Consider the following 15,523-nt stretch of genomic DNA (forward strand, 5'->3'; position numbering starts at 1 on the left):
TTTTTTTTTTTTTTTTTTTTTTTTTTTTCTTTTTTCATCAGATCCAGCCCACCAAAATATATGGAACAATAAAACAAAATGAAAGCGTATCATTTAATTTAAATCCCACATTCCTAATAATAATAATAATAATAATACAACTCAGCTAATTCATTAAAAAATTTAACTGTTTTATATGAGAAAAGAAAAGTGTGTAATGAAGGATTAATTAAAATGGGAGCTTTGATCCGAACCCCATGGCCAAAACCCAGCTGCCGCTGCTGCAGTTTGTTGTTGTTCTTCAATACCATTGAACATTTGAGAGAAGCTTTCTTCTTGAATCACTTGAGGATGGTCAACCGTTGACCTGGAAGACCCGCGTTGAATCAGCTGCGTTATGGCACCCGATCGGAACGCTGCCGATGGGAAAAGGTCTTTGATTCCTGGTTCACAACATGCTCTTCCACCTTCTCCGCCGTTTATTGCTGCTTGTGTCTTTGAGATGTCCAGGTTGATGTCACAACTGTTGTCGCTGCTCCAACACCGTTCATTTTCTTTCTTTAGGTTCATGGTGGCCCCGCCGCCCGCCACCTCCCCGGTGTCCTTGGTTTTTAATGCTAATAACTGCCGAAAAAGAAAATCATTCTCTTCATTTGAAATTATTTATTTTAATTTAATTACAACTCATATGATCCAATTTTTTATTTTTTTTTTTAAAATAAGAACAATATTTAAAAACTATGAAATTATCTTTATTATTATTATTATTATTACTATTTTACCTGTGCATGGAGTTTGGAATTTTGAGCTTGGAGTACATCATTGTCAGCCTTAAGAGATTCAAAATGTTTCTTCAAGACCTCATAATCTCTTTCCAGCTGCTTGGTCTTCCATCTGGCCCTTCTGTTCTGGAACCAAATAGCAACCTGTCTTGGCTGCAACCCCAAGGCTTTGGCCAGTTGAATCTTTCTCTCAGGCTCAAGCTTATTCCCCAGCTCAAAGCTCTTCTCCAAAGCCTTCACTTGCTCTAAATTGAGGCGCTTCTTCTTCTCTCCCAACGCCAATCCATCGTCCGACAGCCCCTCGTCCCCGTTCACTTCCTCGCATCCATTTTCGACGCCCGAAAACGACATCGATCTCTTCATCATCACCGGGATGACCCCATCTGCAAAACCGAACAAAAGAAACAATCAAAATCCCGTCGTGTAATTTGTATGCGAGCGGAGAAGGAAGAAGGAAGAGGAGGAGAGAAACCGTGGAAGTAGAGGTGAGGAGGGCAGGAGGGGATGGCGTTGAAGGAAGCGGAGGGAAGGTATTCGTGGTGATCGGCGGGGCGGGATTGGAAGAGGAAGCTATGGGAATGGTGAGGGGAAGCCATGGGGATGGAAATGCATGCTAGATCTCAATATTGGGTTTGGATTTGGATTGAGATCAAAGAGAGAGAGATGAGAAGAAATAGAAGGAGGATGAGATGAAAGAAGAAGAGGAAGAAGAAGAATAGGGAAAGGGGTGAGGGAGTGGTGTGGCTCTCACTCTCATGGTGAGAAGATAGATTTTTTGCAGAGAGAGAGAGAGAGAGAGAGAGAGAGAAGGGTAATGGATGGAAAAGGCAGAGGAGTCTGAAAGACAGCGAATTTTAGGTCGAGAAAGAAGAGAGAAGGTGTGTGAATTTGCTGTATATTTTTGTCATGGAAGGGATGAGCTGACCCATCCCATGATATGGATCTCTCTTTCTCTCTCTAATTTCCCTCTCACATGTATACCACGTTATAGCTTCAAAGATCACATTTTTATTCATCTTTTCACCAACCAATCATCTCCATCTTCAATATGTCTACTCTTATCGTTGTCGGTTTCACGATTTTAAAATGTCTATCCAAGAAAGATTTTCACACCCATGTAACAAATGTTTCATTCCACTCGATATGAGATCTCACAACCCTTCCGCTTTAAGGGTATGTGTCATCGTTGTCACACTACCCGGTATCTAGCTCTGATACCCTTTATAACAGTTCATGCCACCGCTAGTAGATATTGTTCGCTTTAACCCGTTACGTATCGTTGTCAGCCTCACGATTTTAAAACCTCTCTACTGGAGAAAGATTTTCACACCCTTATAAGAAATGTTCCGTTCCATTCTTCAATCGATATGGGATCTCACAACTCTTTCACTTTAAGGGTCAGTGTCTTTGTTGTCACACTGCTTGGTATCTGGTTCTGATACCCTTTGTACCAGTTCAAGCCACAACTATCAAATATTGTCCTCTTTAGCCCGTTACGTATCATTGTCAACCTCACGATTTTAAAACGTCTCTACTAGAGAAAGATTTTCACACCTTATAAGAAATGTTCTGTTTCACTCTTCAATCGATATGGGATCTCACAACCCTTCCGTTTTAAGGATCAGCGTCTTCGTTGTCACACTGCCTGGTATCTGGCTTTGATACCCTTTGTAACAGTTCAAGTCACCGCTAGCAGATATTGTCCGCTTTAACTCGTTACGTATCGTTGCCAGTCTCACAATTTTAAAATGTCTCCTACTGAAGAAAAAATTTCACACCCTTATAAGAAATGTTCGGTTCCACTCTTCAATCGATATAGGATCTCACAACCCTTCCACTTTAAGGGTCAGCGTCTTCATTGTCACACCGCCTGGTATCTGACTCCAATACCCTTTGTAACAGTTCAAGCCATTACTAACAAATATTGTTCACTTTATCCCGTTACGTATCGTTGTCTGTCTCATGATTTTAAAATGCATATGGCTGATGGCAATACATACCGAGCTGAAGCATACAATATCTGCTAGCGGCAAGTTTATGTTGTTACAAATAGTGTTAGAGTTAATCTCGCACTGTCCGGCGTAGGGCTAGACCCTCTCCATAGTAGATACATTTTAAGAGACGGTCATCAATATGTAACCGGTCAAATCAGACAATATCTACTAGAGATGAGTTTAGATTGTTACCTGTCTACTTTAAGTATAATTTCTCAAAACCTCTGTGATGTCCCACATGAGTTGGGGAGGAGAACAAACCATTTATAAGGGGTGTGGAAACCTTGCCACAGTAGACGCAGACGCGTTTTAAAGCTTTGAGGGGAAGCTCAAAAGGAAAAGCTCAAAGAGAACAATATCTACTCTCAGTGGATCTAAGTCCTTACAACCTTAGTTTTTGTTTTTCTAAAATGTCTCGTATCAATATAAATAGTGTCCCTTACTTCTATGCTCATAATTATTCTTCTCTTAATCTGCCAATACAAAACTCGAACAAATTACACTCGAATTCGAATAAGATTAATATGGGTAATCTAAATATCATGACATGATTAAAAAGAGTTAATCTCAATTCATAACTTATCGAGCTAAGTTTAATTAGTAACGATGAAAGACATTAGAATTAATCAAAACCTAAGACTCAGCCATCCAAACTCATAGGCTATAAAATCAAATACGCTAAGAAAAAGAATGAAATAATGAGCTATGCCTTTTTGCCTTTATGTTTAAACTAAAGAGTGGAAAGAATATCAACATGGGAAGGATTAAAAAAATAGTTGGTGGGCAGCAAAGGGTCCAGGAAGAAACACATAAAATAATCAACTTTTTTTTAAAATTTTAAAAATAGCCCTTCCGATCTGACAAATGGTAGACATATCTATCCAATTTGCACACACCTCGAAAAACAAAGTGAAAATCGCCCGCCCAAACATTAAGAACTAACAACAAAATCATCATCATCATCGTCATCAAAAGCTAAAAGGCAAAGAGTTCTTGGTTTCAGTCATGAGGGGCCATCCCCTTACGCAATGCCCTTAGTGTGCGACGAGGAAACTAGGGCTGGGCTACCCCCTTTAACTCTCTATCCTCGGGATCTCCAAACTCCTTTATTACATCTAATTTATTAATATTATCATTTCTATATGCTTTCATGTCTCAACTAATCCTATGTTTACATATTTTATTTGGGAACTAAGCTATAAAGTCAGTGTTATTGCCTAATGATGGAATCTCTAGCTAGCAAGAGTTGTATTAAAAAAATAATCGGTTGGGTAGGAATATTAGAATGAAAATAATTGAATATTATAGATAAATTGACCACTCATAGTTAAAGGTTTCTATACTTTTATAATGTATGATCCGTTCTTCTCTCCAGCGAACGTGGGATGTCAATACTAATGTAGATTTGGTTAATAAATTAGGTTGGAAGAGATGATTGAAGGGAAAAGCAAGGAGTTGGGGAGACACTTAAAATGGAGTGTTTGTGGGAAATGGAGAGGGATGGGTCCTAAGAAAATGGCTTGTAGTGAAGCTGCTCACATGTGGGTTTCAGCAAGTTTTAGGGGATGCAATTGCATGCCCCTATGGAGTGAAAGCTGTGGATTTCTTCTTCTTCCCATGTGCTTTTGCCCTTCTCTCTCTTTGTTTAGCCTTAGCTGCAAACTTCTCTTCACTACAACGTGCTTCTTCTATTCTCTAACAGTTGGAATAGTTTTTTATTACGGGACCTCCCTCCACTCTCCGCTTTCTTCTCCCAAATTCAATTCATTTACGTCAAGAAAATCGATCGTGACGTATTGACATTCTATTCAATACGTTCGTGAGTTCATAGACGAATTCTTTATTTCATAGTATTCTCTAATCTTATCATTTGCTAACAAACTGACTCGAAACCTATACATACGGGATTTGGATAACTTTCGTTATCCCAAAATAGAGAAACTATGGTATAATTCTCAGATGATGTTATGATTTTCGTTGTCTCCATCATGAATTATTTTGACAAGACATTATTGGGTGCAAGAAAATCATAGGGTTGGCTAAGAGTGGCAATGGCAAAAGGCATATGAATTGATTCATATATATAAGCTTTGACTTTATGCTCCCTTTTTTGTATACTTTATATGATGATTCAAAAACTTTATGATTAATTTCTTAAAAGCTTTGATGATTGACATATCTCAAATACATGCATGAAGCCCTTTGTCCACATTGCTATAAAGAAAATTAAAATAATATATTTCGTTTTTTTAAAAAGTGTGGGCCTTTCTTGGGCCAAGCCTAAGTCAGTGAGCTTAAGCAACTATTTGGGCTTTACATATACATAGGTACCCATCCAATTTAACATAAAGTTACAGGCCCATGGTTATGTTGCGGCAGGAGATATCAACTATGCTCGTATTGATATCAACATTATTTGTTATGGTTGGTTCATTATATCGTTTTTTTAATAGTTATTTTATTTTATTTTTAATGCAAAGTAAACATTTTAATGTAAATATTGAAATGATAGTGATGATTGGATCGGACAAAATTGAATCCACCTCAAAATTAGAACATAATAATAATAATAATAATAATAAAGAAATACACAGTGGGAATCCATGAAAGTGAGTAAAAATTATATTTTGAGATTAGTTAATTAATTAATTAATTAATGATTAAATAAAAAAGCTGACAGACATTCCGTGCATTCAGCCACTAACTCTTTTTTATTTTTATTTTTATTTTTATTTATGTCATATTTTTAATTTTCGAATTCATCTTAATTTAGCCACCAAATAATCGGGTCAATTGAAAATAAAAAATAATTTTTTTATTTATATGGTCAATATGTCAATAAATAAATACCCATTTAATTCAAAAAGGATTGTTAAAGTAGGTCGTTCAACGCTGCCCATTACCAAACGGTCTCCCGGTTTTGAGCTCATTGGCTCGTGGAAGTAGCACGCACGTTATTATTATTATTATTTTTAAAAAAATTGTTTACTAATTAATAAAAGATTTGGAATATTCCATAATTACCCAATTTATTTAGTTTTTTTTTTAAAAACAATCATTTTGATATTGTCTGAGAGTTTAAGTCGAAGAAAACCCAAAAAACCCAAAATGAATAATATATACTAGCGGTGGGCTTGAACTATTACAAATGATAAGAGAAAATCCAACCCTACTTCAACTAGTGTGACCAGAGCTGGTCGTCGAACGGTGCTTCTTTGGGTTCTTACAAATGGTAAGAGAGGGTCCAATCCTACTACTCAACTAGTGCGACTAAAGCCTCACAACTGGTTTTGATAGGTCCAACAATACATCAACTAGTGTGACCAAAGCATAGGGTCCAACCTCATTCTGACCAATGTAACTAGTACAACCAGTGTCTCAAACCATCTGACAACTGGCTCACCTATTTCGACTAGTGTGACCGGGCCAATCGTCAAAGTTGGGCTCTTACAAATGGTAAGAGAGGGTCCAACCCCAAACCTAAAAATCTACATAAAAAGAAAAAGATTTGATTGGTGGAAATTTTCTTCTTCATTTGACCGAGTTCATAGTCATTTGCGGGAAAAGGAAAAGAAAAAGAAAAAATGGTCGGCCGCCCCGTGACGTTGAACGCCGATTCCGACCCATAAAGCGTCGCTCTCGGTCACTAAGGTCGGAGGTGGTTGAGGTTTAAGGGCAGTATGAAATAACAAAGTGGCCCCTAAATTTAAATAAAAGCCCTCCTTCCTTTGACTTTGAACCCCCTTTTCCCACTGATCTTTACATTCCTCAATTCAAGCCTGTAATTTCAGCCCATTCCTTTTCTCCCCATTTTGTCCTCTTCTCCCTTTTCATTCCCATTTCTCTCCCAAATTCCTCTGTTTTGGTGTCTCCTCTTTCCTCTAATGGGTTGTGCTACCTCTAAGCAGAAGCGATGCCCCCACTGCCGGAACTCAATGACTCAAAGAAGCAACTCTCTTCATGCCCACCAATCTCTACCGCCGCTGCAACCCGACAGCCACCACGTCGTTGCCTTTTCCTCTTCCACTCTCGGTTCTCTCAAGCTCGAAAACATTCACTTCGACAACAAAATCTACACCGCCGTTGATGTTGATGAGCCTCTCTACCCCCAAAACAACGCAATCAAGAATGAGGCTTCCATGGGGCTAATTGAGGCCAAAACTTGGTCCAATATGATCAATGACAAAATTCCCAAAATTGCCCCCAAAACTCCGATCATGACGCCGCCCGGAGAGCCGGAGACCATTAATGTTTGGGAAGTCATGGAAGGCCTCGATGACAATAGTCCCTTCCGTCCGATATGTCGACCTCGAAGCTTCTCCTTCGATGTCAGTTCAAATCCGATATGTGTTTCCTTAGAACAGGGGAATTCAAATTTGAAGGAAATTAACGATACCTTCACTCCCTACAAACCATTCTGGCTTCAAGAAACGGGTAATAATCATTTTTCCGTTTGAAATTCATCTCAATTCAAAGTATAAATCTTTTATTGATAACAATCTGGATTCCTCTGTTTCATTGTTGGGTTTCAGATTTGGACCCTGATATGATATCTTCGTTTAGGAAATCCTTAGAGGAGCTTCCTCAGGAGGAGGAGGACCCATTTCATCTCCGGCCACCGGAGGACGAATCACCGGGTAAAGACAAAGTTGTGGTGTACTTCACGAGCCTGAGAGGGATTCGAAAGACATACGAGGACTGTTGTGAGGTGAGGATGATTTTGAGATCCATGGGAGCTCGAGTGGACGAACGGGACGTATCGATGGATTCAGGGTTCAAACAGGAGCTAAAGGAGCTACTAGGGGAAGGGTTCAACGGCGGCAGACTGCCGAGAGTGTTCGTGGGAGAAACGTACATTGGTGGGGCAGAGGAAATTAGGAGGCTGCACGAAGATGGGGAGCTGGAGAAGGTACTGGAAGGGTGCGAGAAAGTGGAGGAGGGCGGCGGTGGGGTAGGCGGAGAGAGTGGCGTCAGCCGAGGCGGGGGTGGGTGTTGTGAGGGTTGTAGGGAAGTGAGGTTTGTGCCATGTGAGAGGTGTTGTGGAAGCTGCAAAATTTACTATGAAGAAGGTGAAGAGGAGGAAGACGAAGAGGGCGGATTCCAGCGGTGTCCTGATTGTAATGAAAATGGGTTAATTCGTTGTCCCATTTGTTGTTCTTAGTGTAATTCAAACAAATTTTGTTCTTTATTCTAGTTTTGGTTGTTGTCTGGATTGGTTGTTGTACAGTGAAGAACAGGATTTGGTTTGTTGTCTTGGGGAGAGTTGAGACTGGATGTAAAAATTTTCAGCTAATACGAAGAAAAAACACCATTATTTATGCTCAAAATGCTGTTTTAATTCTGCTGATAACTCTAATGGACTTTTCTTTCTTTTTCTTTTTTCTATTGTACCGATCACAAAAATTATTCCATAAACTGTTTTTATAGAGGAGTTAGTAAGGTCAACGGTCAACGGTCAACTCACATATTGGAGAGGTTGAGGAAGTGTGATCACACAATTTTTGGAATTTTGGGCTTTCTCTTTCGAATTTTCACTCAAGATTTCTAAAATTCGTATGTTAGGAGGAGGTTTTCATACCCTTATATGAATGTTTCGTTTCCCTCTCTAATCGATATGAGATCTCACAATCCACCGTCCTTCAAACCCCAACATCTTCACTGACACTCTCATTCGAATGTGGTCTCGGTTCATTCATATATCATTCATTTATTCAAGTGTCACAGTATCAAACACAAACTACATTGAAAAATATATTGAATCCTTCAACACATTTCTCATAATATAAAAAAAAATAGTTTAACTAGTTCTTTAAAACAAATGTTCTTGAAGAATAATTTTAAAAGAGAGTTCTCTTTATGAAATTCTTTATTGGTTGCAGAATTAGAGTAGAGAGTAGTAGTTTTATAATGTCATATCATCATAAACTAAAATAATAGTAAATGATTTGTTGAGTTGGCATAGAAATAGACTTTGGTAATAGACTATATACTATATTGTTGAATCTAATGCAAGGTCAAATATAAGAGCTTATGGAGTTCCACAAAGTTTTTGACATATTTGATTTGAATTATATTCAATTTTTCTTCAACTACTTCCATATTTTATAAATGGAATGTAGGACTATGATAATACAAATTCTTCTATATAAATACTTGTATTTTTCTATGTAAGCTACATTTTTTTTTATTAATATGAAGCTTTCAATGTAAGATCGAAAATCTACGATGATACAGATGGTTTCAAAGCTTTTGATTTGTGCACAATAAGAATATGAACTTTAAAGAAAAATGAAGAAAATCGAACGAAGAGAATGAGAGATTGCTAGAAGATTGCTAGAAGATTCGATCGAAAGGGTATTGGGGGTATTGGGCGAATTACGGGCAAATTACGGGGAAGAGTAAGTCAATTTCACAAAAAGATGAAAATTTTAAAGACATTCTCAAAGTTAATCCATAACCCAGATATTGAAATGGAAACCTAAAACAAACCCATTAACCAAAACAATCAAAAGAAGAGATAAGTAAAAGTTAAGAAGCCATTGGACACTTCTCTCATGGCGTACCTGTTTGAAGCTCGGCGAGAAGAAGAGGAGAGGGGGCCGACATTTTTTTGTTTTTGATATCAGTTTGATTGGTGATGGTACTATACTCAACTTTTGGACAAACCACGAAGGAGCCGTGAGATATTGTGATAGAAGAAGTGTGGTTTTGGATTCAACTCTTTTTATCTTATTCATGGATAATTTGGATACGTCTAGTAATAACTCAAGTCCACCGTTAATAGATATTGTTTGCATTAGTCTATTACGTATCATTGTCAATCTCAAAATTTTAAAACGCATTTGCTACGGAAATGTTTAGGATTTTGAGTTTAGGGTTAAGGGTTCAGGGTGCTCTCCCATCATGAGCTAGCACAAAGCATTTATACACACAACTAACCACAACCTTAGCATTTATGCACACAACTAACCACAAGCTCGTTTATCAATGTCATTTCTCGCATACCCTTTTCAAATCATCTCTCATCATTTACCGACCAAGAATCTCACCAGAAATTTTGAGACGTTCTAGACAGGTACAAGATTAGACCTCTGAAGTTCAACTATTACTTTGATTGACCTATATGGATCAGCTAGATTGATGGTTAACCGACTTTGGTTGGCTCGACCCATGATCAACTCTTATGGGTTGGGTCGGGTCGGGTCGACTCACATTTATTGTGGCTAATCCACCAAACAATCATTGTGGTTGACCCACAAAGGTGGGTCACAACCTTATCTTTAGGGTTTGACACATGAGTTGGACGTAAGCCTATTCCTTGTTATTCGTTTCTCCTTTAGGATCAATAGGGTTTAGGTTGTGGGGGCGATGTTACGAAGTCTCCATTCTCATGTGTTGAGTTCATGAGACAATCATCCATCAAACAAGTAAAGATTATCAAAGTTGAAACTTAAAAGCTTCAACATCATTACAACTTAAACCACCAAGCTAAGTTTAGGTCTCATCTATCACAATAATGTCTCCATAGAGGCCTAAAACAAATTCCTTGGAAAAAAAAAAAAAAAAACTTAATGAAAATATGGTGATATTAATTAGAACAGACATTGATATAAGAGAATGAAATAAAGGTAGAGAGGGAGAGGGGCCATCACTGTCATTCTCTCTTTTGGATGTGTTTTTTTTTTTTTTTTTTCAAACTTACTATTAAGTTTTGAAAATGACTTCACCATTCAATCTATATGCAAATTTTCTTTCTTTTTTTACTACTAAAACTTTGATTAATTTACTAAAGTTGTTTAAAAAGTTCATGTGTTCTTTCTTCGTGAGAGATATACATTTAATTGTGTTATGGACCACAAACAAAGTAAGATAGGAAGAAACAAAATGGGGGACATGCATTTAATGTCCCTATAATTTGCAATCAAATGGTTCAAATTCAGACATTTTCATCGATTCAATCACGTGAGATGACTATCGATTTTCATATTAAAAATTTTATGTCACATCTAACTAAAGAACTGATACATGAATAAATTAAGACTACATTCGAATGAAAGGAACTTTGTCGTTAAGTTTAAAACAACATGTGCTCCACCATTAAGGAACATCTTATCCATTTGTGTTATGCTCGAGTTATATCTAATACATACTATTTTTTTAATAGAAAAGTTGTCGGTGTGAAATTAAATAGGTAAATAATTAGTAACTTGAACTTTATAATATATATATATATCTATATAGAAAAAGTATGTTGATGAGCAACCAAGCACATGCCCCGGTCTGTTAATCTAATTGCAAGTGGAAATGGGTCATAGTTGATTACACTTAAAAATGGGTCTAAATATTATTAACAAATCAAATGCTATTATGTGTTTCATTTCTGACCTCTAAAAAGGTATTTATATATATTAAATTATATCTATAAAACTAAATTCAAGACTTTTTTTTAATTAATCACGATGTTGATTAATTTACCTAACTAATAATACTGCTTTTCAAAAGTGGATTTGACACTTAAACAAAAATCTATAAAATTCTTTTACTTAATCTATAATCGTTTTGAATATTATTAACAAATATAATAAGTTTTTAAATTTTGATATGTTTAATCTCTAAATTTTAAAAAATGTTGAAGCGGGCTGTTTAATTAATATCTTCCCTACTCGGAACAACCTACCTCATGTTCACTTTGATATCGATTTATGTTACTAGTTTTCTTATTATCTCAAGCGTGTGGATTATTTGCTTATTTCTTGCGTGCATGGTTAATAAATTAAACCACGCCAACAACTTCAACTCGTTCATCTTCTTCGGTCAAGAGACCAAAAGGTTTAACTTCACGTTTTTATCTTAAGACTGACATACAATGCATAAAGGGCCATAACAGACAATATCCGCTCGTTATAATAATTTGGGACGTGAGTTATTACTATATAAAGCATTCATGAGTTGACAGGGGTTTAATACCAGAAAACGTACAACACTTACTGCCAACAAAATCAGATGCCTTCCCTTTTCCTCTCTTATTTCACAAAACCTCGCACACCCTAAGATGCCTCAACTTCCAACTGCAAAACTCCGTTCCTTTGTCCCCTCTTTTGTTGTCCCCTCATAAAAAGATACCTAAACTTTTCATGTCCCATTCCCTTTTCTTCTATATACATATTTATCTCATTTCCTTGTTCCATCAATCAATCTCCTTGTTAAATTTCTTGATTTTCACGGGTCGTGATTCGAACCCTTGAATTTTTGCTATTTACACTTTTCAAACTTTTTACCCGATATGTCATTTCTGACCTAATTTTATATTTGAAAATATATAGGACCCGTTTGATAACCGTTGGGTCACGTGAAATTTATTAATCTCGATAGGATTGGTAGGGGCATTGATATGTAAAAAAGTGTATATGAAACAGAGATTAAGAAAACAAAATAGTGATTTTGTATGTGGTTGGTCGGAGCAAGAAGTTTATTGTGGATGCATAAGTGTTGAATTTGATGGGTCATTTTCAGCGACCGACAGCAACAAGATTTTGCAAAAAAGTTGAGTCACTTTCCAAATCAAATTGAGTAATTTTGGAAGCGTTCCATGCATGCAATACGATCATAATGAGTGTAGTAGATATCGTCTTTTTTAGACTTTTTCTTAGACAACGCGTTTACTAGGAAGAGGTTTCTACGCAGTTATAAAAAAAAATATCTTGTTCTCCTTTCCAACCAACGTGAGTTGAGTTGATAGCCATGAAAAACGCTCCATCATGCATGAAATTCAACGGCCAAAGTGGAAGCCCAACTTCCACTTTGCTCATACATAGAAACAAAAAGTAAACACAACCCTTATGAGAAAGCCCCTTTTTTGGTTTTCCTTTCTTTGTTTTCTATCCTTTAATCAATTATAATAGGAGATGTGATGTTAAAGCTAAGAACTTTTGGTTTAATTGGGGTGCCCCATTAGAAGCTTACTTAGCTTGCTAAATTAGTCAATGGTCCCTGCAAATGGTGCATTTTTATAAGCTAATTAGAAGATTCAAAAGCTAATTAGATATTCATTTTTTGAGTGTATTTTTATAATTAACTTGTGTTATACATTTTGGTTACATCCCTATATATATATATAATAATAATAATAATAATAATAAAAAAGGGACGTGTCTCTTTTCATGGAAAAATACACCCATTTTTTGATCTAAGCGACCAAAAGCCTAGAAAAGGGAATATAAAAAGACCCATATAAATAACATAGTAACATCAAATCTGATATAAATAATAATATATATATATATATATATCAATACCAAACCCGACACCTTTTGTTCTTGTTCTTGTTCTATTGCATAATTAAGCTCCTGATGATGGCTGCCTCTGCGCTATCAGAATCTATTGTAGATAACAGCTGAGAGAGTCTTTCACTTAGGTCATCCACCTCCCTATGCAAGTTTCTAATGTAATTGCAGGTCTCATGGAGGACTTTTGAAGCTGATACCTGAACAAATTAATAAACCTAATAATTAGCTTAATTTCATGTTTATAATAAAGTCAAATCTTAAATTTAACAAAAAAAACAAACACTTGGTAATTAGCTACTAATGTTACTGTTAAATTCTTTAATTGACTAGACCAGGACATTAAAGCGTGGACTTTTGGTTTTAAAAACAAAAATGTGCCCCCTCCCTGAGAAGAAATTTTGAGTATGTACCTTGTCGGGGCGGCGGTGGCGAATCTCGGGGACGAGTTGACGGAGCTTGGAGAGGAGCTCAATGATTTGGTCATCGCTGATTCTTGAAGGCCCTGAGTGCCTTGATCTTCTGGTAGACATGTTGGTGAGTGGTGTTGAAGTTTATGTGGAGTTGGAGGAGGAGGAGGAGGAGGAGAGGCAGTTGGAGTAGGAAAGCTGTTTGGTTTGAAGGAAGGGAAGGGAAGTGATAAGAGGGTTATAAAGAGAAAGGACCACAAAGGAAAACACTTTGGGTAGTTGTTTTTATGTTCCCAAGTTGGGGATTCAACTCAAGTGGGCTTCCTCAAATATGTTTGCTTTTTGTGTTAAAAGTGGGCCTTCCTTGTACATCTCTCCTTCCACAACTCCATGTGATTTCCAATTACAAACCAACACACACAATTTCTTACCCTTTTTACCTCTCTTAAACAAACGCGTTTAAATCGTGAATCTAACAACGATACATAACGATGAATGGATTTGGGCTGTTACACATGGTGTTCCTGAACAAGATCTAATTTTCACATCTTCGAGAAATCATTTGATATAAAAGACTTTTTTTCAAAAAGATTTAGAGAGAAAATTAAGTTATTGGACAAAGACATGTGCAATTAATAAATTAAAAGAGCTCAAGATCCAAAAGGACAACGTTGAAATAATGTACTAGTGTTATAGGCTTTGTAAGCAGCGCTACGATAATATGGTATCTTAATGCTTGGATGAAAAGGATGAAAAGGAGCCATCTTTGGTTTTGAAAAGAAAAAACGTTTCTTAATTGCTTTTTAACATAGGACGTTGAAACGGTGTCGTATTAGTGTCTTAAATTAAAACTATTTTGGTGTAATTTGAGGAAGGAAAATAGTTGGAAGTAAAGTAGAATATTTTATGAAAAAGAAAATTAAATAATGAGATAACAACATAGGGATACTTTTTGTATTGATACGTGACTTGTCCTTCTTAAATTAAATTTATCAATTAAATTAATTAAATGCATAAATGACCATTATTTTATTTTATTTTTCTTTTTAATTAACGTCATAGAGAGAGAGAGAGAGAGAGAATTGCTGATGAGTGAGACACAGAGATAGATTTGCAGAAGATTGTGTGAAGGGGCAAAGGCACATGCAAGTTCCCAAGAGCAAACGACATGCCACGTGGCAGGGCTTAGGTTCTGGTACGGTTTTTTTTTTAAGGGAAAGCATCCTCACGTGCCTCTCACCCTCCCCTTCTAATCTCTCTATTATTACTTTGTTGGTATGACTAAAACCTATTTTTATAATTTTGCCAACAACCAGCAACTTGTTCACTTGTAAGGGGCACCCACATTTTTCCCTCCACATCTCAACCATAAAAACCCTATCCTATTGTGTACTGAAGAGTGAGGACGTTGGGTCCTATAGAAAGTGGATTGTGTTAAAACGAAGCATTGTTTATAAGTGTGTGAAAATCTCTGGAACCAACCCAATTTTTGAAATAGTTTTCCTCGGTTGGAGTTTTCGTAGACTTTATCGGGTCGGGTCGTGATGGAAGAGATTTATTGTGAACCGAGACCAAACATGAGTGATGCAATTGGAGACTTATAGGGTTTTGAATTAAGGAGAGTAAAGGAGAAGCAAGCAAACCATGCATGTTGTGTGGGCCAAATGGATGACTTATTTCATAATGTGTAAACCCTAGTTTATGTTCATGGTTCAGTAATCTCCTATTGAAACTAAATGAAAAGTAATAGTTATTTAGTTAACTTGAAAATGGGTCCTCGTGGGTAAGCCATGCATGCGAATATCCAAAAATAATGAGTACCCTTTGGTTTGAAGGAAATTTATGGTTCAACTTGGAGTTAATTACTGAGTTTTTAAATTAACCATAATTACTTTTACCTTTTTTTACTCTAATCCCAACCTCCCTTTAATATTGGTAGTGGGAAGAGGCATGATCCCCGACAAATCAATCTCCAAATAGCATTAATTTTCCTACGCTTTTTGCATGATTAATCATAATAATAAATCCATAAAATTAGTTAGTTTTTGGTTATGGAAATTAATATAACGAACCTT

General features: G+C 36.5%; 3 protein-coding genes across 3 annotated transcripts; 1 reads left to right on the forward strand and 2 right to left on the reverse strand.

The window, feature by feature from the left end:
• Window positions 1-165: 165 nt before the first annotated feature.
• Window positions 166-1,671, reverse strand: LOC111489580 (homeobox-leucine zipper protein ATHB-20-like). The gene is made up of 3 exons (XM_023137884.1): window positions 1,234-1,671; window positions 762-1,144; window positions 166-603 (listed from the first exon to the last, which is right to left on the reverse strand). The coding sequence occupies exons 1-3, from the start codon at window positions 1,355-1,357 to the stop codon at window positions 205-207; spliced, it is 906 nt and encodes a 301-aa protein (XP_022993652.1). The 5' UTR covers window positions 1,358-1,671; the 3' UTR covers window positions 166-204.
• A 4,845-nt stretch (window positions 1,672-6,516) lies between these two features.
• LOC111489559 (uncharacterized protein At3g28850-like) lies at window positions 6,517-8,082 on the forward strand. Its single transcript, XM_023137855.1, has 2 exons — window positions 6,517-7,189; window positions 7,288-8,082. Exons 1-2 carry the CDS (start codon window positions 6,640-6,642, stop codon window positions 7,914-7,916), a joined length of 1,179 nt encoding a protein of 392 aa, XP_022993623.1. The 5' UTR covers window positions 6,517-6,639; the 3' UTR covers window positions 7,917-8,082.
• Window positions 8,083-12,843: 4,761 nt separating this feature from the next.
• Window positions 12,844-13,666, reverse strand: LOC111489612 (transcription factor PRE6-like). Its single transcript, XM_023137933.1, has 2 exons — window positions 13,452-13,666; window positions 12,844-13,238 (listed from the first exon to the last, which is right to left on the reverse strand). Exons 1-2 carry the CDS (start codon window positions 13,569-13,571, stop codon window positions 13,083-13,085), a joined length of 276 nt encoding a protein of 91 aa, XP_022993701.1. The 5' UTR covers window positions 13,572-13,666; the 3' UTR covers window positions 12,844-13,082.
• Between the last annotated feature and the right edge of the window lie 1,857 nt (window positions 13,667-15,523).

Source organism: Cucurbita maxima, unplaced genomic scaffold (assembly GCF_002738345.1).
Source record: "Cucurbita maxima cultivar Rimu unplaced genomic scaffold, Cmax_1.0 Cma_Scf00014, whole genome shotgun sequence".
Classification (NCBI taxonomy): domain Eukaryota; kingdom Viridiplantae; phylum Streptophyta; class Magnoliopsida; order Cucurbitales; family Cucurbitaceae; genus Cucurbita; species Cucurbita maxima.